Source organism: Taudactylus pleione, unplaced genomic scaffold (genome assembly GCF_031769625.1).
Source record: "Taudactylus pleione unplaced genomic scaffold, aTauple2 ptg000093l, whole genome shotgun sequence".
In the NCBI taxonomy this organism is placed as follows: domain Eukaryota; kingdom Metazoa; phylum Chordata; class Amphibia; order Anura; family Myobatrachidae; genus Taudactylus; species Taudactylus pleione.
The window spans coordinates 31,228,247-31,253,132 of NW_028284495.1; the positions used below are offsets into that span (position 1 = coordinate 31,228,247).

General features: G+C 45.8%; 1 protein-coding gene across 1 annotated transcript in view; it reads right to left on the reverse strand.

Moving 5' to 3' along the window:
* Positions 1-1,868: 1,868 nt before the first annotated feature.
* LPIN2 (lipin 2) overlaps positions 1,869-24,886 on the reverse strand; it is a 183,511-nt gene continuing 160,493 nt past the window's right edge. The window contains exons 15-20 of the mRNA XM_088469640.1: positions 19,679-19,827; positions 10,339-10,425; positions 9,056-9,208; positions 8,046-8,160; positions 5,107-5,210; positions 1,869-2,820 (exon numbers count right to left, since the gene is read on the reverse strand). Coding sequence (XP_088325766.1) covers positions 2,676-2,820; positions 5,107-5,210; positions 8,046-8,160; positions 9,056-9,208; positions 10,339-10,425; positions 19,679-19,827 — 753 coding nt within the window. The 3' untranslated portion in view covers positions 1,869-2,675. The remainder of the gene's footprint in view (positions 2,821-5,106; positions 5,211-8,045; positions 8,161-9,055; positions 9,209-10,338; positions 10,426-19,678; positions 19,828-24,886) is intronic.

The following is a 24,886-nucleotide window of genomic DNA, read 5'->3' on the forward strand; positions in this document are numbered from 1 at the left end:
CAGGAACAATTGTCCCAGTAGCGTTTGCTTGTAAGAAACAACCGTTTCAGATATCACAACCGGTCTTATGCACAAACTTCTTAAATCAAGTTGGCGTCTTCCCCTTTACACCCTAATTCACGTCTCAGGTAAAGATACTGTTAATGATTACATAACTGGGCACCTCATAGTGCATTAAAATACATCTTTAATAAGCAAATAGACAGGTAAACAGCTTGCGTTCCACAGGTGGCGGTCAAATACTATGAGGCGCCTCCTATGCCGTGAGGTCCAACCGGGACCCAAACCACTCCATTAGGCATCCCTCATCAAAATCCATCCAGTGGAAGGTCCAGAACAGGTTCCCCGGGTCAAAGTTCTGCCCAGCATACACCAACGGGAGGTCCGACCAGGACCCTAAAACCTGGCCAGGATCCAACTGGCCACCTTGCATTGGTTTAATCTCAAATGGTGCAGTGGTGTCAGAATGCATAATCGGACAGACATACAGACCAATAAATTTTTTATATAATATTAAATTCTATTTGTTTTAAGATTATGCGATGACGTCCAAATCCATCCAGTAGAAGGCCCAGAACAAGCTCCCCGGGTCAAAATTCTGCCCAGCGTCCCCGAGGTCTGACCGGGATCTCAACCCCCTAATATGTCTTGCTCTGTGAAGTTTTCATCCAAATCCATCCAGTGGAAGGCTCAGAACAGGCTCCCCGGGTCAAAGTTCTGCCAACCGTACAACAATGGGAGGTCCGACCAGGATCACCTCGCGTTTGTTTCATCCCAATCGGTACAGGGGTCTCCAAATACATACCCGGACAGACAAACAAACAGATCAATGAATTTTATATATAAGATAAAATTACTTATAGTTAATATGAATTAATGACACAATAACTCATGTACACATTCACACTATCATACAACACAGATGGATATTCTGCTGCGTCACATCACATGATAATCAAGCACCATGAACATGTAATTATATAAATATTTGAACGCTTTATTTGAATGGAGTTGAACATCATACCTACCACAATGAAATATGTGTTCCTTGCCCCTAATGTTTTCATATTAAAAGAAGACTCATACCTTGTATACACAAGTTCATTAGCAAATGCTAGCTATAGGTCAGACTACTATCTAGAAAACAAATGTACAATAACGTGCTGGATGTGCCGGGAAGGGCAGTTACCACATCTCGCACAGACGAAAGAGGTTTGTCAGGCAATTTGGCTTGTAACTCTGTAATTATAATATGCAGTCTGTGAAATACCCAGTAATGGGCATTTCCACAGAGCACTACAGGAGTGATGCGTAAGGGGCTGCACTGTGGTAGCCCCGATACATTTGCAGAATTAACAACTTAATTTTATCTGCTCCAGTAATTCAACTTTAAAATACAAAAATGTATGTACTTTCTGTAAGATAATAAGCGGTGTAGAAAGTGTGAGTAATGTACTCTTGCAGGCTGGAGAGAAGATGATACCAGCATTAATCCAGGCTTCAGTATATGTGAATACTGCATATGTATGATGTATCAATGTAATAATATGCGAAGATTAGGGGTTTCATTTATTAACATTCTTCAAAGGACCAAATCTGCAGTAAGCTATGGCAGCCAATGAGGCAATGGCATTTATTGTCGAACCTGCACTAAACAGATAATAGCTAACTGGTTGTCATGGATTACCGAACACATGTATCATTAGTAAATAACCTTAAAGACATTTAAATCCTGTCATAGTCGTCCTCTACATTTAACTATTAAAATTAATAAAAGGCTGAAATGTCGGTAGAGAGACCACAATGAAAACTTCTTCCGCACTCGTAAATGTCAATATACGTTAATAAAATGGCTTACGCACAAAGACTCATTGGCAAATACAATTTAATCTGCTGTCTTTAGTAAAACTGGGTAGATTTTTTTGTGCACTATGAAACTGAAATGTTCTTTTAAAGCATAGCTTTAACATTCACAATGAAAAACAAAAAAAAGAATGACAAAATCCAAACCAGTCTGACTTAGCCTTAAATAAACAAATGAATAGAATCCTAAAACAAAATTGCACAAACATATCTTAAACAGCATGTTTTAGCGGCTTGAAATCCATTACTGCATGGAAAATAAATAATTGCACTGGTAAATATATATTTGGATTAAGCATTTTTCACAGATGCTGAAATTAACCACTTTTTCTCCTAGGAAAAAAAACTTGCACATTGCGCTATTTCCATTATGTACTTAAAAGGTCTTCATTGCATGTGGGTCCTGCAGCGTATTGCCCTGCAATAGACGCTGCCCCCCAGTGGCTCTGAAGAGGCACAACATGATAAAGAAAAACATTTACACTAGTCAGTTTGAATCAAGGTATGCCGAACACAAGCTAAAGTGTGTTCTAAATCTTTCACAACACAAAAAATAAATGTACAGTGATTTAAGATATTGTAGTAAAATAAAATCAATTTTCTTTTAACGTTTTCCCTGAATATAATCAATAATATACAATATCTTCACTAGCAACAAATTACAAACTGACTGTAAGACGAAGTGGGATAAAGGCATTGGAAACAATTGACAGAAATGTAGGCCTCCCACATAAGTAATACTCCAGGTATGCAATTGCTGACCGAAAAGATCACAGGTCAACTAACAGTCTGAGACACAATCATGGCGTGATTTACGTCAAGTCTGCCATGTTTACTTCTGGGAGAGGATCTCTCCAAAAACAAAATGAGCTGTACTCTGGGTAAGTGAATGCAGAATTCTGTTCTTTATCAAGCAGAGGAAAAACATGTTCAACCAGCTCACTCAGCCTGCTATACCTGGGGAGAGAAAAATAAAACACAAATATAAAGTCAATAAATTACATTGGATAACTCTTTAGACATCAAATGAATATGTAGATGGCAAGAGGATACAAACTCTTGACACCAATGTTGAGTCTCTTTATATGAACAAAGAAGTGGGTCTCAGAGAAATAAAAAAATTTTTAAGCTTCTATATCTTTATCACACAATTATTTATTCTTGATTCTTTATTTTAGACACTGGGAACTGCCTTGGGCACCAGATTTGCTCCAAACTTTGGGTCTCTTTGAAGAAACAAATATCTGGAATAGCCAAGTCAGAACAAACATGGTGCTCTATTGCAGATACATTGATTACCTGTTTTTTTTATTTTCCATAAGTGCTTTACTTCTATTTCTTCATTCCTTATCATTTAAACGTTAACATGTTTGTTTTAATTTCAAGAGCACCTTCAAACTCAATTTCTTGAGATCATATTATAAAATAGGTACAGAAACATTCCAAAATAAGTGGACTGTGATAAGCAAATCAATTACAAGAGGAATCATCTGAAAATATGGAAGGATAATAGACCAAATGGGCAGTTTTTCCATATTGGAAGGAATTGTTCTAGAGTTAAATAAAGCTTTTTTCAAGCAGCCAAATAAACTTATTGAGTCAAGGAGAAGCCATGCTATCCTGATAACTTATTAAATAAGGCTTTATATGAAGCTTCTATATCCAACAAATTTAACACGAGATCAAATAGATCACAGACCTTTGTTTCACAACAAAATCATATGCAAGAATTACAAATAAAAACTTTATGTTAAATTATGTTAAAACTTTTTTAGACCTCAAAACCATTTCCAGGTGGTTTTCGAAACTTAATTTTAGAGACAGGTTAGCTCTTAGCTTCTTTAAGGGGAAGAAAAAAAAAATAGAAACAAAAATAAAACTACAGGTGTGTCTAAATCTATTTAGTGCCACAACCTGCCCCTTGAGGTTCCCTGTCAGAGGACTGGGAGTTGGGGTGACTAGGTGGGGAGGCAGTAGCAGACGAGGGGGAAGTATGTATGACTTCCTCATTGGCTAATGCCGGGTGTTGATGAGACCTGACTAGAGACTCTGCATCTCTGGTCAGGTCTCACTCACTGGTGGTTTTCACCAGTGACCCCTCCAATTGGGATATGGGTTTTGCTGCGCCCAATGAGTAAGTCGCGGTCCCCTGATCAGGGACCCAGGAATTAGCAACAGAGAGATAAGAAAGACAACAGAGTGGCCGGAGATTATCGGTAATCATACTGAAATATATCGCTAGGGGTCGATGTCGAATAACACTGAAAAATATCGGTAGTGACTGATGTTGAATATCACTGATGAGTATCGGTAGTTATCGAAGTTGAATATCTCTGGAGAGTATCGATTGTGACTGATGTTCCATATCACTGAAAAATATCAGTAGTGACTGATGTTCAATATCACTGGAGAATATCGGTAGTGACCGATGCTGAATATCAGAGAGACTGGTGCAGCGCACTGAGGAGATAACAGCGTGGAGCCTGGAACAGCGATCTGAAGCTAGCAGCTACTGGAGAAGAGTAGTTGTTCCGGCAACTTCCTGTTTCCTGGAGACCTGCTTTATACCCTTAGGTAGCTTTCCATTGGAGGAGAGAGTCAACTGAGAGGTGACCAGGCTACCATTGGTGGAGGGTACAGTCAGGTGAGACAGACAATATGACTGCCCCCATGACCACCGCCGCGGGAACTCAGATATGGAGAATTGCGTGGAAGTCAACAGGACCCCGGGGACAATACTCAGCGTGTCAGGGGAAGCCAGTGCCGTGGTGAGTATCGGCCGATTCCAGGCTGAATCCTGACATCTAGTTATCGTTCAAACCATACGTTTTTTTTTCAATTGTGGTAAAAGAAACATAACGTGAAAACAAGGGCCACACAAAATTACTATTTTTAATTATTTTGTAACTTGAGAGAGGTTTTTTATTGAGAGTTTCAGTAACCGTATTTATTTAGATAGTGGGCAATCTTTTCTAATGTAACAAGACACCAAACAAGAGCAGAAACTACGGGAGGGTCAAGGTTTTAATTACAGAGGTGTGAACATGGGGGGGTCACACTATTGTCTCTGTACAGGATTGGCCAAAAAAAGTCTACGATAATACTCCAGAAAAGGGTTGTTATGGGCAATAAATCTACATGTAGTAGTGAGATCCAGCCAGACACAACTGAAGCTTTACAGATATATATATATATATATAAATAAAACACATCACATGCTATCAGATACACAAACAGACTTACGAAGTTTTGTTTCCTTTTGTCCTTTCCTGGATTAATTCACCTTTGGGATTGACAGTAAAAATTCGACAGTCTTGTAATCCAACTTTCACATAGGCAAACACATCCTACAATATAAATACAGACGCAATTAACACAAGTGAAATGCCCAAGGCTATTTATGGAAAAATATGTTCAGGAACTGTGGGTGGAACTATAGAAAAACAAATAAATAATAACTACTTATCTTATGGGAAATACATTTTGGCCCAGGACATTATGTCATAGTTAATGAGAGGTTTAGGAAATGAAGACCTTATCAGACCCGCTCGCTAGGATGCATTCGCATGCAGTCAGCCGATTGTTTGCATTCTGCACATGCATCACAATACGCATGCGCGAACCAGTGCAGGCAATCAGGAAGCGTTCGCTCGCTGTGCATAGACAGCCCAGCTGATTGAGTGACAAGAGAAACCGTTTGTGGGTGGTGACGGGGGCTGGCCACTAGAAACTGGGGAGTGGAGGTGCGAACGCAGGCGTACCTGAGCGTCTTAAAGCCGTTTCAGAGGTGTGCATAATTAAGAGGCAGCGTCATAGTACATGTCACTTGGTTGTATTTCACACTGAAGCACTCGCAGTGCTTGCGGCAGGGTATGGTCAACCACAAGTGCTGCGATCGCATCCGATGGTACTCGATGTTACCGATGGTTGCATACACTTCCTGGAGATGACGTGCGCAAGTGGGCGTCTGCATACACAATGCGATCGCATGCTAGGACATAGTGCTTGTTCCTACTGGAAAATAGCACTATCAATGCCTCATGCAAAGCCACCACTGTCAGTAAGTGAGCAGCTGAGAAATAGTTAACCTAATAGTCAGTGATGAAGTAAAGAATTTTAAAGAGCGTCCAGATATAAACATTTCAACACAGAAGCTGAGCGGCGAGCCAGAAACATGAGCTGCTGTGGGCCTCAGGAAACACTGACTCATAGGGAAATGTTCCCAGTGCAGCCATGCTCGAGGACAGCACACTTCCAGGGGGATCCCTTTGTTTGATGACCTCTTGGATTTGTTCCACTTTTGTTCAAGGTAGAACTGAAAAAAAGTCCTAAGTGGTGCTAACTCCTACAAAGTTAGATACAAAACTTCATAGAAAGTTATATGTGGGTATTTTATACCATGTCCAGCTATTCTACTACCTACAGATGCGTCCACATACATCTATCCTCCGTGCACTACAAGTCGCACCACACGTAACGCGGGAGCTCAGTGTGACTCAGCAGCGCTGAGCATATTTTTGTGCGTCTTTTTACCTTCAAATGTGTCTTATTCGCACAACGATGCAAATGGATAGCACAAGCAGATTCTGCTGATTAAAATGATATGCAGCATGCATATGTTCTCTGAGCGAGTGCGGGTGTATCTGCATGCGAAATGCTATGTTACAGCGTCAGCGGCTGTAACACTGTAATGTAGTGTTTTGCATGCAGATATACCCGCAGACGCACACAGAATATAGGCATGCTGCATATCATTTTAATCAGCAGAAGCTGCTTATGCTATCTGAGCATCATTGTGTGAATAAGACGCATTTGAAGGTAAAAAGACGCACAGCGTTGTTAAGTCACACCAGGGCTGTTTAACGCGCCAGGAGACTAGATGTATGTGGACCTATCTGTAATTGTTTTTGCGGTTTGTGGGCTACCATGATGAGGTCTCTCCAAGTATATATCCTGAGAGCAGAGAAAACTCCAAAATCAAAGGACATAATTTCCGTTACCGTAAGGTGTGTTATATGTAAAACAGGCAAGTAATTGATAAGAAGCCCACTGAACGCACCACGATGCTAAGAGGCAGCTATTTTTACTGATCGAAGTCTACAAGCTTGGATAGGGGAACACAGAAATATACTAGCATACACTGGGAGCATTTACTCTTCATTTTCTAATTATGTTATTTGTATTTTATTTCAGATTGTATTTTATTTCAGATTACCTTTACATCCCTTATACATGGCTTATCACTGAATTCCCAGCCTCTAAGTAAATTATTATATGCAGAAATACTTGATGACTGAAATCCATGCCCCACACTAAAACACAGCAACCTCCTATTGCTCTTCCTTCTATCACTACCCCTTTTTCTTGTATTTACATTTAATTTACTTCTACACCTGTATATAATAGGAAATCAAACTCCTTAGCACATGTGCATCCAATTGACTATTCCGAATGTAGCATTACTGAAGAAATTCAAACAAACCAGGTCTTTCCTTGCAAAGTTCTTGAATTTATTACCGAAAATGGCGAATTTTGAGGTCTACAAATATTATATACATATTTATTTTATTTGAATAAACCGCCAATTGCAATAGCGCTAACAGTAAATATAAATGATTTATTGAATAAATAGCAGTAAAATACAAAATGATTATTAGCATGCACAGTACTGCAAGCAAGTATAATATGGTTGCAATGTAACACTACTAGTTATATATAAAAAGGTATGGTTTAGGATCCATAGTACAGAGATCAGTCATTATAAAGCAAGGTGTGATGATAATAAATGGGACAGCGAGTGTTAAGTCATGCCATGCGGGAGGAGAACACAACCATGTAGGAGAAGTAGTAAATGGGCTAAGTCCATCAAGGTCCCGCGTTAACTTTATTTAGTGGGTTTACAGAAAATTAAACTTCATTTCATCAATAATGCAGGTCTGCATATGCATGTTTGAAGTGGCAAAATATGGAAAGAGATATTTTGGTTACAGAGGAGTGTGGTGTGCTAGTATGTGTGTATAAGCACAACTCCAGAGATTACTTATCATTTGAATTGAAGTACATGTAAGTACTACTGATATTTACACTCACTTACTGAGACTGCAGTTACATGCATCCAAATTTTGCTTAATACCCATTTAGACAAGGTGGTCCTTTTTGGAACAGGCGAAGCAGGCACTTACATTAGGTCTGTTGCCAAAAGCAGCATAAAATGGTTGTCGATGTGGACCAAACAGGTTTTTAATATCGTTGAGGCACTCAATCTTGAATTTCTCAGGTTTCTTTTCTATGACCTCCCTAAAATTGACAAAGCGTATCATAAATGCATGATTACAGAGGACAATATTACAAATCTTTAATCAGATAGTCACTTATCTAAAGACAGAAGAAACAGAAGGAGAGCAGGCATTAATGTTCCGTGTTTGTTAAATTAGATATTGGATAATTATTGGTTGATGTGTGGAAAAGGGCCTGAGCACCCTTCTTGTAAATACTCACAGGAAGTGGTGACAGTGAGAAGTGCAGAAAAATAAAACACTACAGTAAATATACACGTTACATCTCAGAAATGGGAGTGGTACAAAATAGACATAATGCAGACAATGCGTTACTGCACACACATCAGGTTCACCTATCTTCCATTTTAACCATTTCTTCAAGGAGATTGGACACCTCTATTTAGTGAGCAGCAGTCAACACACCTCCTATTTATATATACTTAGTGCACAGGTACCCTATTTACGAACGCTAACGTCGACTGTGTCCACATTCAGACCATGGAAATGGCCCATGGCCCAGACCAGAAATGCCCCATATGAACTAAATTTATTAGGTGGAAAATTGTTCACTATATTGTGTTCTTAAGTTTCCATCAACATTCTCTAATATTTAACAGCAGCCAGGTGAGCCACACATACTTCTCTATTACAGATACCGCTGGCTGCAGTGCACATGGTGTGCCTCCAGCTGTACACTCCCAGGTATTAGGGGAACCGGTAAGACTGCTACACCACACATCATTGCCATCTAATGTGCGCCATTAGTCTAAAAGGAACATGCACCACCTATATATCAGAAGCTTACAGTGACAACTGAACTCATTCAAGTAAATCATTGATAAGCTAGTGGCTGACATTAATATGTAGTGATTGCGTTGTGTTGTTATAGTTAAATAAATGTACAATATACATACCTGTGGAACGCAGAGAATAGGCTGCTAGGAGACAGCATCAGTGGCCCTCTAGGAAGGATAGTGCCTCTGTCATTCACCCAGTGTAAGTAGCCTCTAGTCATGTCTGCCATGCCAATAGCACGGGCTGAGCAATACAAAAATTTGTACCCATTTCTAGAAAGGGGAAAAGCAAATAATTAAAAATAAAACAAAAAAACCCCACTTTATTAAGACCCCTTAAAATTCAGTGGTAGCAATTTATCAAATGTATATTAAACTGAACTCTGGGTCATTTCATGCCAAATCATCACAGCTTCCAACCCGACCGTCTCAGATTTTCATGAAATTTTGTAGGGTGATAGAAGGCAGAAAAGTAACTTTCATACGTAACATTTTAGCCCTCAGTGATACACTGTGTTCATGCTAATATCCATAGCCATGTTGATGGGTGTATGCAGACACCCACCAGCCTGTTTTAAGACTCCCACTTGTGCACGTCATGTCCAGGAAGTGTATGCAGCCATCGGTACATCGGATGCTATCGCAGCGCTTGAGGTTGACCATACCCTGCCACAAGCACTGCGAGCACTTCAGTGTAAAAACAAGCCAGGTGACGTGTACTATGATGCTGTCTTATAATTATGCACACCTCTAAAACGCCATTGAGACGCTCAGGCACGCCTGCGTTTGCACCTCCACTTCCTCGTTTTTAATGGCCAGCCCCTGTTACCACCTACAAACGGCTTCTCCTGTCACTCACTCTGCTGGGCTGTCTATGTGCAGCGAGCGAATGCATTGTGAACTTTCGCTACGGTATGCGCATGTGCACAATGCATACACACTGCATACCATCGACAGAAGCGAGAGCATGCATCTTAGCGAGCGGGTCTGAATGGGCTCCAAAGTGCCTTCACCTCACAAAGGTTCGAGAAATGCTGGGTATCCTTAATACTAAAGCAATACTGATATTACCCACATAAATGCATAATACGTTACTGGGATCTCTACAGATTCCTTTGATACAACTTGAGAGATTGTAGTTGTATGATCTCATATCAAAGGACCATCTGATACATTGCGATGATTCATCAGACATCTGATGAATAATATAACCTGGAGACACAGCTGATGGAAATATGATATCATACAGTAAAAGGATATGCCCTCTAATCTGAGGGAAACTTATATTCACTGGAAAAATCATGACTCAAAAGGGCTTAGTATATATAAACTCAATGTTTTCTAAACACATGGTAGAAATACACATTCATATACATACAGGTTGCTGGGATGCAGATACATACTCGTGTATGGAGTGGTACAGTTTGGCAATGCCTTGGTGTGTCCAATCTTTCCCAAGCTGAGGAAGAATCTGCCCTAAGGCGTCTGACCTTAAAGTAAACATTACATCAAGATTTAATTGAAAAGCATTATCTACTATTACATTAGCATATATTAAAATAACCAACTATACTGATGCCAGAATTAATTTGTACATATCACATTTCCAAATCACTGGACAAATGTAATACTGCTCTTTTTGCAATCTATCAATAGTATTACTGGAATGGCCAGGAACTTGCTTCACATATCAGTCATTTATTCATATACCATTCTAAATATATGCACTACAGATATCCCACATCGCCCATCAATAGAGAAAACAAGACTTTGTACTGTGAAATTCACCATTCGTTTTGCTCAACAAAATAAATTCTTATTTATTTAAAAGTCAGCACTGTTGGACACATTTTTGGCAACCACACATTTTATATCCCTCTCATCTGTCCTGTACCACAATAAAACAAGAGATATGGTAAGAACTTACCTTTGTTATCTCTGTTTCTACGAAGTCCATAGGGTCCACAGGGTTGACCTTGGGGTATAGCTGGATCTGGATCCACGGGCACCACGCAGTTAAAGCTTTGCTGCTCCCAGGATGCACTTGGGTCCGTCCTCCTCTATACCCCGCCCCGGCCACAGGCACCTCAGTTGGTAAGCAGCTAAGGCCGGAGGAGGAGACTAAACAGAGAGAAGGAAGACTGGAACACACAAGAAACCATACTCACAGAAATGGGAGACGGAAAACCGGTGACCAGCCACACAGCCCATTTGAAGCCAGGTGCGTCAGGGCGGGCGCCCTGTGGACCCTATGGACTTCGTAGAAACAGAGATAACAAAGGTAAGTTCTTACCATATCTCTTGTTTTCTACTTCAGGGTCCATAGGGGGTCCACAGGGTTGACCTTGGGGATGTCCCAAAGCAGTTCAACTAAGGGCGGGGACGCTCCTGTGCTGAAAGGAGTACCCGGCGCCCAAAGGATGCATCCTGAGAGGCGAAGGTGTCAAACGCATAAAACCTCAAAAACGTCTGAATTGAAGACCAAGTAGCCGCCTTACACAGCTGAACAGCGGAGGCGCCACGTCTAGCAGCCCAAGAGGGACCCACAGAACGAGTGGAATGAGCCTTAACAGAGGCTGGCACAGGTAAACCCTCCTGCGCATAAGCCTCACAAATAACTGAACGAAGCCAACGGGCTAACGTTTGCTTGTTGGCAGGCCAACCCCTCTTGTGAAAACCAAAGAGGACAAACAAAGAATCCGACTTCCTAACCGAAGCAGTCCGGTCCACATAGATTCTAAGTGCCCGGACCACATCCAAGGAAGCCTCACCAGCAGAAAGATCAGGTGACTGAAAAGCTGGCACAACAAGTTCCTGATTAATGTGGAACTTTGAAACCACTTTGGGCAAAAACTCAGGACGCGTGCGGAGCACTGCCCTGTCCTGGTGAAAAATCAGAAAAGGAGGGCGACAGGAAAGCGCCCCCAATTCTGAAACCCTCCTGGCCGAAGCAATTGCCAGGAGAAAAATGGTCTTAAACGTCAGCCACTTGAGCTCCACCGACTCAAGCGGCTCAAAAGGAGGACCCTGCAAGACCCTCAGTACCACCGTCAAGTCCCACGGAGCCACCGGAGGCACGAAGGGAGGCTGGATCCTGAGAACACCTTGGAAAAAGGTGTAAACATCTGGCAGTGTAGCAATCCGTCGCTGAAACCACACGGACAAAGCAGACACATGAACCTTCAGAGAGGCCAGGCGTAAGCCGAGGTCCAAACCCGATTGAAGAAATTCCAAGATTCTGGAAACCCGGAACACCTGCGGATCATAGTTTCTGGATTCACACCACTGAAAATAAGTGCGCCACACCCTGTGGTAAATCCGCGCGGAGGCAGGCTTGCGTGCCCTAAGCATGGTACCAATCACTGAACTGGAGAAACCCCTAGACCTCAAGACGGCTGTCTCAAGAGCCACGCCGTCAAAGACAGCCGACCCAGATCCGGGTAAAGGCAGGGCCCCTGAGACAACAGGTCCCGACGCTGAGGAAGAAGGTACGGAGCGTCGATGGAGAGGCACCTCAGATCGGAGTACCAAGGACGTCTGGGCCACACCGGAGCCACCAGCACGAGCGTGCCGCCGTCCTGCTTGAATTTCCGCAGAACCCGAGGAAGTAAGGATATCGGAGGAAACAGATACGCCAGGTGAAACGTCCATTTCACCGACAGAGCGTCTACCAGACAGGCGCCTGCGTCTCTTGTCCTTGACCCGTAAACGGGCAACTTGTGATTGTGACGGGAGGCCATCAAGTCCAGCTCCGGCAGCCCCCACCTGTCCACGAGTAGCTGAAACACCTCTGGGTGAAGCGACCATTCCCCGGGATGCACATCGTGACGGCTGAGGAAGTCCGCCTCCCAATTGAGGACTCCGGGAATGAAGACTGTCGAGATCGCTGGAACGTGACACTCCGCCCAAGCAAGAATGCGAGACACCTCCGACATTGCTGCCCGACTGCGAGTTCCCCCTTGGTGGTTGATGTACGCCACCGTGGTAGCGTTGTCGGACTGCACCTGAACCGCCCTTCCGTGAAGAGCGGGGCCGGACGACTGCAGGGCCCTGTACACAGCCCGCAGTTCCAGGATGTTGATGGGGAGAAGTGCTTCTTCCGCGGACCAACGACCCTGAAGCGATAATGAGCCGGTCACTGCCCCCCAACCCCGAAGACTGGCATCCGTCGTGAGCAGGACCCAGTCCGGGATCCAAAAGGGGCGCCCCTCGACCAGATGCACCGTCTGAAGCCACCAAGCCAAAGACTGCCGAACCTCCACGGACAACACCAGCATCTGAGAGCGGATCCGGTGAGGTAACCCGTTCCATTCCGATAGAATCAGCGCCTGCAGGGGCCGGGAATGGAACTGGGCAAATTCCACCATGTCGAATGTCGACACCATGGACCCCAGAACTCTCATAGCTGAATGGACCGACAGGCGGCAACTGCTCAGGCAACTGTGTATCCGCAGCTGCAGGGAGGAGACCTTCTCTGGAGTCAGGAAAATCCGCTGCTGACGAGAATCCAGCAGGGCTCCCAAATGAACCATCCGCTGTGATGGAATCAGGGAGGACTTCTTCCAGTTTATCAACCACCCGTGTGCTTGAAGACAAGCAATGGTCAGGTGGAGATGTCGAAGAAGCACCTCCGGGGAGCTCGCCAGCAGCAGAAGATCGTCCAGGTACGGCAACAGACGTAGACCCTGACCCCGAAGGTGGGCAGCCATAACCGCCATCACCTTGGTGAACACCCTCGGAGCCGTGGAAAGGCCAAAAGGCAACGCCCGAAATTGGTAGTGATGGTTCAGGATAGCAAACCTCAGATACCGCTGATGTGCCGGTGCTATGGGCACATGGAGATAGGCGTCCTGGATATCGAGGGAGACCATATAATCCCCGGGTTCCATCGCCAGAATGATGGAACGTAACATTTCCATCCTGAACCTGGGAACTCTGAGGTATCTGTTCAGAGACTTCAAATTCAGGATAGGGCGATGAGAACCATTGGGTTTCTGTACCAGAAACAGAGTAGAATAGTACCCCGTCCCGCGCTGAGACTGCGGAACGGGAACAATGACCCCTGCTTGTAGCAAGGATTCTATAGCTACCTGAATCTGACCAGCTTTGGTCTTGTCCAGAGAAGGACTCGTACAGAAAAACTGGTGGGGCGGCCTGAACCGAAAAGACAGGGCGTACCCCTGAGAGACTACTTCTCGAACCCAGGCATCCGTGGTGGTATTGTGCCAACACTGGGCGAATTCGAGAAGTCGGCCTCCCACTCTGGGGTCCCCCAGAGAGAGGCCCGTCCCATCAGGCAGCAGGCTTATCCTCCTGCTTGGAAGAAGGGCGTCGAGCACTCCATGCTTGCTTCTTGGGCTTGGGTGCGGCCTTGGTCGCCGAATGTCTCGGGAAGGACTGGCCCTTGGCCTTACCCTGAACCCGAAAGGACCGAAAGGCAGAGCTCCTCACTTTAGCCGGCGCAGAGGCCGAAGGGAGAAAAGCCGACTTGGACTTAGCCAAAGTATCCACTATTCTGTCCAAATCCGGACCAAATAGTAAATCACCATTAAAAGGCAAGGCCTCCAGACCCTTTTTTGAATCTGCATCAGCCCTCCAGGACCTCAGCCACAGGGAGCGCCGAGCAGATACCGCTGCAGCCGACACCCTAGAAGTGAGCAGGCTGGCATCCAAAGACGCTTCCCCAATATAGGAAGCTGCATCCCGCATCTGTCCCACTAACGCTCTCTGGATATCCGGAGCCTCATCAGGAAAGGTATCCTCCAAGGCATTGGCCCATGCCTCAATGGCTTTAGCCACCCAGGAGATAGCCATGGACGGGCGAGCCACCGCCCCGGAAAGAGAATAAATGGACTTTAAACAAGTCTCCACCTTCCTGTCCGTGGGATCCTTCAAAGAGGAGATAGACGGCAATAGCAACGTCGCGCTTTTGATCAAGCGGGTAACGTGGGAATCCACCGCCGGCGGAGTTTCCCATTTCCTGCAATGAGCTTCAGGAAAAGGATAGTTCGCCGCCAACCTCTTCTGTGGATGGAACCTCTTACTAGGTAATTGCCAGGCCGCCGCCATATGATCCGATAATTGATCAGACAGGGGGAACACAGTTGAGGTCACCTTGGCCTTTTTAAAATTAGGAAACTTCGACCTAGGAGCCGGCGCATCATCCTCAACATGTAGGATAGCCCGCACCGCCCTAACTAAGGCTGGAACATTAATGGAAGACTTAGCTTCCACCTCCTGCCCCATGACATCAGAGTCAGAGTCCTCATGGATTTCTCCATCATCTGAGGACACTTCCGAGTCCGACAACTGCGCAGCTAGTGAACTCACAACCGGACGTTTAGACACCCTTGGTGGCACATCACCTTGCAACATGGACTGAAACGCCGAGGATGAAGCCGCCAGACTCTGTACGGAGCTGGATAGAACATCCACCCAAGGCGGAGGCTGCAAAGGCACTACAGACTGACACGACCCTGGGGAAGACTGCACATACACAGGCAGTCCCGAGTAAGGACCCACAGTCTGGGCCCCGGGGGAAGACCGCAACATTTGTGGAACCCTCGGGGAATGGGGGATGGTGGGCTGCGGTAACGCCCTAGAAGGGACCGCTGATGGGACCGATAACCGGTCCGCAATAGACGCCAGCACCTGTGAAAACATCGCCCAAGGAGGGTCCTGTGATACAGGGGGGTTGGAGGGGCCCGGTACCAGCTGGCACCGCCCGCACAGACCATCCTGAGATAAGTCCTCCCCATCAACTCCCGCAGCACAGCGTCTGCAGGAAAATAACACAGGAGCCACAGAGCGCTCAGTCTCCTCATCAGACATGATACCGTAAATCACAAGAAACAGGTATCACCAGAGGAATTACGGTTTTAACACCCGCGCACTCACCAGTATGCGACACAACAGCCCAGATATGGTACTGTGTAGCACACAACAGTATGTGACTGACCCCACAAATACGTGTTTTATATAAGTGAGGGTCTCAGAAAAACGCCCTTCCCCCACACACCTGCCGGGCCGTAGGAGAAGGAAAGGGATAGTTATAAGCTGACAGTAAGGAGAATAAGTCACAGACAGGCAGCACTAGCAATAGTCACATACAATGCAGAAAAGTTATACTCACTGCACCTTCCGCTACAATCAACCGCCCAGATTCAGTGTCTGGGAGGGCTATAGCGCTGTGTACACTGTCCTTTAGCAGGGGAGAGGTACACAGGGGGACCGGTCCACTTGATACCGCCTGGGAGTCTGCGATGTGCCAGTAAAGATGGCCGCCGGAGACCTCAGAGGAGGAGTGGCCGTAAGATAAGAGCAGCTCAGCGACGCCAGACTGCTAGTTGAAAGGCGCGCTGAGCTGAGGAGCCGCTAGACAGGGAAGGCTGCCTCCCCTGGCTAGCAATTAACCCCCGGGTTGCCGGTCCCGCTACCAGCCTGATACCCTGGTGGTCTAGCGGACACGCGGGGTATTCCTCAATTGAGGGGGAGCCCGCCGCCGCCGCTAGCGCCTCCGGTCTGTCCCCAGAGACCGGAGGCTCCTGACTGCATTGAAGTATCCGCGGGCCGCCGCACGCGGCGACCCGCGGCTTACCTGATCCCCGTCGCGTCCGGCAGCAGTCAAGGGAGTCCCCAGAGCCCGGCTAGTACAGGCTCTGGGGTCCCGCCGCGATCCCCAGAGCTGTACTGGCGTCGCGGCGCCAGCGGGGAGAAGGAGCGGCAGCGTGGACGTCCTAAAGGACAGTCTGATGCTGCCGCTCTAACAGTGTAAAAAAAGAATAAAAAAATAAAAAAAATTTCTCTTTTAAAATAAAGCTTAGGGGCTGCTCCTGCAGCCCCACTGCGACAGGTGACCCGACTCCGGCCGGGCACCAACTAAAACTGAGGTGCCTGTGGCCGGGGCGGGGTATAGAGGAGGACGGACCCAAGTGCATCCTGGGAGCAGCAAAGCTTTAACTGCGTGGTGCCCGTGGATCCAGATCCAGCTATACCCCAAGGTCAACCCTGTGGACCCCCTATGGACCCTGAAGTAGAAATGCTGATTATAAGGATTTCAGAACAAATGTTATATTCTATTTACTGTACATCACCATATAAAATTAAAGTCAATTAAAATGGTGGAAATGAATTTTATTAATCAGAAAAAGGATATCAGACACTTCCACGCAGCACTCAGGAATGGGGTGTAGTAGGATCTATTTATGGAGATACACCTAAAGGAATTGTGAAATACTTGCCTTAAAGTATTGTAGCAGGACTGGACTACCACAGGTGTTGTGACACCACAAGTCTCAGCACGCCCTGCTGGCTCAGGCGTATTACTGGGACTTTTAATTTCACATCACCTAGAGAGCCAAAAGCCACAGGATGGCCAGGCCTGTACCACTGCCTCATATACAAAAAAAAGAGTCTCTCAAACAGATATAATCCTGGCCAGAATAAATATTGAAATGCCAAGAGGTGGACAACCATATACAGTACTAATCAATGTACATTTTCTGGCCACTAAATGCTAACTGGTAACCAGCTGGGCAAGAGTTGTCAAAAAACTGGTCTTTATAGCATGTATACTACCACCACCTAGGACAATCCTACTTAGACTGTGTTGCTGCAATAAATGCTAATAATCACTTCTTCACACCCCTGGGCTGAGTTGCCTGATCACATCAGCAATCCCAGGGCACTGTTAATAGGGTTGAACTATGCCACCAATAGCAGTCACCCTAACCTGTCTGATAATACACACCAGCTGTGCCAGCAGCTTCGCCCATGGCGAAATTACTTCTGCCAACATTTCTTTATTTGAGGTGTTCTAATTATAATGCTTTGCATAGGGGCTGTCATGGGAGTGACCCATGTGACCAGCACCGCTATACAGACAGTTGTCAGCAGCACCTTCACCCATCACTCACACCAATGTCACTGTGTGCACTATGCACAGACTGCTATGTAGCCTATCCTATTCAAGTGAACGCGGGCCTGAAACTCCTTTCCCCCAATCCTTATCGGCCGTGCGCATGGTGCCACACCTATTTCTTGCATTGGTGATGTCAATAAAGTTTGTTTTCGTTATCGCTCAGCTTGACGGATCGAGATGAAACAAAGTTCAGGTTATTTCTAGGAGTTTCCACTACAAAATGATGCAGTTTTCATGAAAATCAGGACCTCATTCAGAGGCGCTTGCAAAATGCGAGTGCTAGCTCTGAATGAGGGCGGCCGCATCTATTTTCTGAGCCGGCCTCCTGGCCGCTCGCTAGGCTGTGGGTGACCACCCACAGCTTTAGCGAGCGGCCAGGTTGATGGTCGCGATGGTCAAGACCATCGGGGCTTGCGACGAGACCCTTGTGGTAGGGTCTCATCTGCCGCAAGCCCCAGTGAGCTTTTGGTGATGTCAGTGGGGCCGCCCCCCAAACGGCAGGCGTTCCTTTGGGAACGCCTCCGTTTGTGTAGCCACCCCTCCGCCCACAAAACGGTGCGAGCTGTCGATCACTATCGACAGAAGCCCCTTTTGTAGTGAGTCCCGGAGCGAGAGAATTTCTCTCTCGCTCTGGGGCTTGCGCACGCGCAGTGCGGCCGCTGCGCGTGCGCAGAGGCCAACATCGACCCGCTTGTGAGCGGGTCTGAATGAGACCCCCAGTTCAGTAGTTTATGCGCCAACTTTGAACAGACAGACAGATACAACGTTCTTAGGGGGAAATTCAATCGTTAGCGCTGGGCGTCTAACTAATGGGTGTTTATCGAAGCAATTCAATTGTTGCTCCGATCAGATGTTTATTAGCGGCGGCAGTCACTTTTTTTCTCACATCCTTCGGAGGTGCGAGAAAAAAGAGTGTGTGAAAAGTCCCAAAGCAGGATTTTAGAAAGGGTTAGCTGCAGCTAAACCCCGTCCTTTGGGGTGTGTAAAATACTGATCTGATCTGAGTTACAATTGAATTGCTCGGATAGACGCCCATTAGTTAGACACCCAACACTATCAATTGAATTCCCTCCTTATAATATTAGTACAGATAACGGAGTCATGTTGTACACAAAGACGACATATATAAATCTGATTCAATTATATAAAGCCTTTGTGAAAAAGCACAGAAGGAAGGAAGCCAGAACGATAAGGTGATTTTGTACTTTTAGTGCAAGTTGGAATGGCTCCACATAACTTGTGTACCAACAAATCCCAAAATTATTGAACTTTATTTCTTTTTTTTTTATTACAAAAGTAGCTTTTGGAATGCAAGATTTTTATTAAATAAACTTTAATTGTATCTTATAGCACAGTAATTCAATATATTATTAAACAGGAAATACTTTATTAATTGAAAACAAATATGCTTTCCAAAAGCAGCATCCCAGATTTCTACAGGATTCCCAACGAACAAAGGTTTATAGAGTCAAATCTAAAATTAACTGCAGACAGATGTACTCATGAGTCTAATGAACAGAATGAATGTACAAGAACATAAAACTCAGTGCTCGATGCCACTGGTGCAAACCACATGATTTTACTTAAGTGTAAGCATTGGAAAATGTGACCACAGGCAATACTGTGTGTGCGGGAAACTGTAAGTGGACACAACAGGAAGTGTAGTAAAGTCCACATTTGCACAATGTACACACTTGGATATATTCCCAAACTGTATACAGGACTCCAAGGTGGCAAAACTGCAAAGTGCAAGGACATACAAATAAATATTACATTATGTTTATTCCGGGTCAGGCTTTGAATGCAAATAAAATGAAACTTACTTAGTAATTGTTCCATCGATGTCAGATATGATAATCTTGTCATTCCAATTCCACAGATAAATGGTGGCCTCACATCGGCACGTGCCTTGATACTGAGTGGTAATGCTAAACACAATGTCATTCGGACCATCTCTAAGCTTCAATTTTTCCTGAAATGAAGAATAAAAACATATAATTGATGTCCTTATCTTATGTGGAGTAATATACTACAGTTCGAGTCTCCTATATCCAAATATTCCGAAATACGGAATATTTCGAAATGCTGAATTTTTTTTTTAGCATGACTGAGATAGTGAAACCTTTGCTTTTTGATGGTTCAATGTGGACAAACTTTGTTTGAGCCACAAAATTATAGAAAATATTGTATAAAATGACATGCAGGCTGTGTGTATAAGGTGTATATGAAACATAAATTTATATTGTGTTTAAATTTGGGTCCAATTCCCAAAATATATCATTACGGTATGCAAATATTACAAAATGCGGAAAATTCCAATATCCAAAATAACCCTGGTCCCAAGCATTTTTGATATGGGAGACTCAACCTGTATATATAAAATAATGGATGAACTACTGTTTGAAGAGCTCTAACAAAAGCAGAAACAGAGCAGAAGAATCAGATTGGAAAGATGGAATAATATAATAAGTTCCAACTCAGGATGGAGAGCGGAGAACAATTATTTTTATGGGTCACTGCACACAGTAAACCACATCTAATACTACACAGATCTGTAAACTATTGTCTGCTTGTACTGTAATGCTGGGTACACACTTGCCGAAATATCGCTTGTTCTATCGACAATCGATATATTGCGAGTACATCAGCGGGTGTGCCCACCTGATATGTCTGAACGACTTTGTTCACAGACATATCAGGTCGGCCCTGCAACACAGCCAATGCCGATATATCTGGCAGACATATCAGTGCATCTGGCTGTGTGTACGGGTGACCCACCGACTGCTCATACACTTGCTGTAGGGACAGCTGGTGACTGACGTCTCAACTGGGCGGGCAAATTTAAATGCCTGTCCAGTTATGTCTGTAGCCCAGACACGTCAAGCAGCAAATTGGTAACTGTGTATCGCTTACCAGTTGGCTGCTTTGACGGTGGATCGTTCTGCTGACTGATTCGTCATCAAAGTGTGTACCCAGCAGTCAACAAATAAAGAACTTATCTTTTGAATAAAGGCAATGGCCCCAATGATCTACAGCGCATCAATGTTGTGGACAGTATAAAATGGACATTAGAAGCTCTATGTCTTCCTACTGCAATAAGAGGGCTAGAGGTAAAACACAGAACCCTTTTTAGCAGCGAAAAATTTAATTTCCCTGGTGAACCCATTTAAAACACTTCTTCCAACACATAAGTTCCATACTCTGGTTTTACCAGCTAAAAGATGCACCATAGTTAATTCTCAATGATTAAGAAGCTCTCATATCAGTGCTAGCAGAATTTCCCTTGAGAATGAAGTGCTATGATAAAGCTAAAGTATGCAAGTAAATAATCTTAGAGGGAAATAAGAAACATGTTTCTCTGATACCCCAAGATTGGGCTCAGCTGGAACAGCATATATACTAAAACCAAATGGACGGGATAGTATTTAGCTTAGCTCACCAAGCCCCAATTGTTTAGGGAAAGAAAAAAATGTGAAAAAATAGCAAGATACAATGGGAAAACAACAAAGAAAGAAAAACAAATAACCTCAAATGTCTTTTTGAAAGTACATGAAATCAGAACTAAACCTAAAACATATGTTGGCATGCTTACAGATATTGTCCTTTCTTACTGTTGCTTTAGTCACGCCAAATACCCCTTTTCAGCGCACCAGGTCCCCTGCGACTCAGTCGTTTGTCTTTTTTGCATATTTAAAACATGCAAAAACAAGAGATATGGTGAGATCTTACCTTTGTTATCTCTGTTTCTACGAAGTCCATAGGGTCCACAGGGTTGACCTTGGGGTATAGCTGGATCTGGATCCACGGGCACCACGCAGTTAAAGCTTTCACTGCACCCAGGATGCACTTGGGTCCGTCCTCCTCTATACCCCGCCCCCGAGCCACAGGCACCTCAGTTTGTAAGCAGTCAAGGCCAGAGGAGGAGACTAAATAGAGAGAAGGAAGACTGGAACACACAAGAAACCATACTCACAGAAATGGGAGACGGAGAACCGGTGACCAGCCACACAGCCCATTTGAAGCCAGGTGCGTCAGGGCGGGCGCCCTGTGGACCCTATGGACTTCATAGAAACAGAGATAACAAAGGTAAGATCTTACCATATCTCGTTTTCTAATTCAGGGTCCATAGGGGGTCCACAGGGTTGACCTTGGGGATGTCCCAAAGCAGTTCAACTAAGGGCGGGGACGCTCCTGAGCAGAAAGGAGAATCCTGCGCCCGAAGGATGCATCCTGAGAGGCAAAGGTGTCAAACGCATAAAACCTCAAAAATGTCTGAATGGAAGACCAAGTGGCTGCCTTGCACAGCTGAACTGCGGAGGCACCACGTCTAGCAGCCCAAGAAGGACCCACAGACCGAGTGGAATGAGCCATAACAGAGGCTGGAACAGGTAAACGTTCCTGTATATAAGCCTCCCTAATAACAGAACAAAGCCAACGGGCCAACGTTTGTTTGTTGGCAGGCCAACCCCTCTTATGAAAACCAAAGAATCGGACTTTCTTACAGAAGCCATCCGATCAACATAAACTCTGAGAGCACGGACAACGTCCAATGAAGCCTCACCAGCTGCAAGATCAGGAGATTGAAAAGCTGGTACCACAAGTTCCTGATTGATGTGGAACTTAGAGACTACTTCAGGCAAAAACTCAGGACGAGTACGAAGCACAGCCCTGTCCTGGTGAAAAATTAGGAAGGGGGGACTACAGGAAAGTGCCCCCAACTCGGATACCCTTCTGGCCGAAGCAATTGCCAGGAGAAACACAGTTTTCAGTGTTAACCACTTGAGGTCAACGGACTCAAGAAGTTCAAAGGGAGGTCCCTGCAGGACCCGAAGAACCACCGCCAAAGTCCCATGGAGCCACTGGAGGCACAAAGGGAGGTTGAATTCTAAGAACACCCTGGAAAAAGGTGTGAACATCAGGCAGTGTAGCGATCAGACATTGAAACCATACAGACAGAGCCGAAACATGAACCTTCGGGGAAGCAAGACGTAAGCTGAGGTCAAGACCTGACTGCATAAATGCCAAAATCCTAGAAACCCTGAACACCTGAGGATCAAAGTTTCTGGACTCACACCACTGAAAGTAAGTGTGCCACACTCTGTGGTAAATCTGTGCAGAGGAAGGCTTACGCGCCCTCAGCATGGTACTGATGACAGAGTTAGAAAAACCCCGGGACCTTAAGACGGCTGTCTCAAGAGCCACGCCGTCAAAGACAGCCGACCCAGATCCGGGTAAAGGCAGGGCCCCTGAGACAGCAGGTCCCGACGCTGAGGTAGAAGGTACGGCACGTCGATGGACAAGCTCCTGAGATCGGAGTACCAAGGACGTCTGGGCCACGCTGGAGCCACCAGCAGAAACGTGCCCCAGTCCTGTTTGATTTTTCTGAGTACCCGAGGTAGCAGGGAGATTGGAGGGAACAGGTACGCTAGGTGAAACGACCATTTCACAGACAGCGCGTCCATTAGGCTTGCGCCTGCATCTCTTGTCCTTGAGCCGTACGCGGGCAACTTGCAGTTGTGACGGGAGGCCATCAGGTCCAACTCCGGCAGTCCCCATTTGTCCACGAGAAGTTGAAACACCTCTGGGTGAAGCGACCATTCCCCGGGATGCACGTCGTGACGGCTGAGGAAGTCCGCCTCCCAATTGAGGACTCCCGGGATGAAGACTGCCGAGATTGCCGGAATGTGGCAATCCGCCCAAGCCAGGATCTGAGACACCTCCAACATCGCAGCTCGACTGCGAGTCCCTCCCTGGTGATTTATGTACGCCACTGTGGTAGCGTTGTCCAATTGCACCTGAACTGCTCTTCTGTGAAGAACGGTGCCTGACGACAGTAGAGCAAAGTACACTGCCCGCAGCTCTAGAACGTTTATGGGAAGGACGGCTTCCTCCGCCGACCAACGGCCCTGAAGAGACAACGAGCCGGTCACTGCCCCCCAACCCCGGAGACTGGCATCTGTTGTGAGCAGAACCCAGTCCGGGATCCAAAGGGGCGACCCTGGATGAGATGAGCTGACTGAAGCCACCACGCCAGAGACCGGCGCACATCCGGGGACAAGACTAGCATCTAAGAACGGATCCGGTGAGATAACCCGTTCCACTGAAAGAATCTGCCCCTGCAGTGGCCTGGAATGGAACTGGGCAAACTCCACCATGTCGAATGCCGACACCATGGACCCCAGGACTCTCATTGCCGAATGGACCAACACCCTGCCACTGCTCAGGCAACTGTGTATCCTCAGTTGAAGGGAAGACACCTTTTCCGGAGTCAAGAAAATCCTTTGTTGACAAGAATCCAGAAGTGCTCCCAGATGGACCATCCGTTGTGATGGGATCAGAGATGACTTCTTCCAATTTATCAACCACCCGTGTGCTTGAAGACAAGCAATGGTCAGGTGGAGATGTCGAAGAAACACCTCCGGGGAGCTTGCCAGCAGCAGAAGATCGTCCAGGTACGGCAGCAGCCGTATACCCTGACCCCGAAGGTGGGCAGCCGTAACTGCCATCACCTTGGTGAACACCCTCGGAGCCGTGGAAAGGCCGAAAGGCGACGCCCGAAACTGGTAGTGATGGTTCAGGATAGCAAACCTCAGATACCGCTGATGTGCCGGTGCTATGGGCACATGGAGATAGGCGTCCTGGATATCGAGGGAGACCATGTAATCCCCGGGTTCCATCGCCAGAATGATGGAACGTAACGTTTCCATCCTGAACCTGGGAACTCTGAGGTATGTGTTCAGACACTTCAAATTCAGGATAGGGCGATGAGAACCATTGGGTTTCTGCACCAGAAACAGAGTAGAATAGTACCCCGTCCCGCGCTGAGACTGCGGAACAGGAACAATGAGTCCTGCTTGTAGCAAGGATTCTATAGCTACCTGAATCTGGACAGCTTTGGTCTTGTCCAGAGAAGGCCTCGTGCAGAAAAACAGGTGGGGCGGCCTGAACCGAAAAGACAGGGCGTACCCCTGAGAGACTACTTCTCGAACCCAGGCATCCGTGGTGGTATTGTGCCAACACTGGGCGAATTG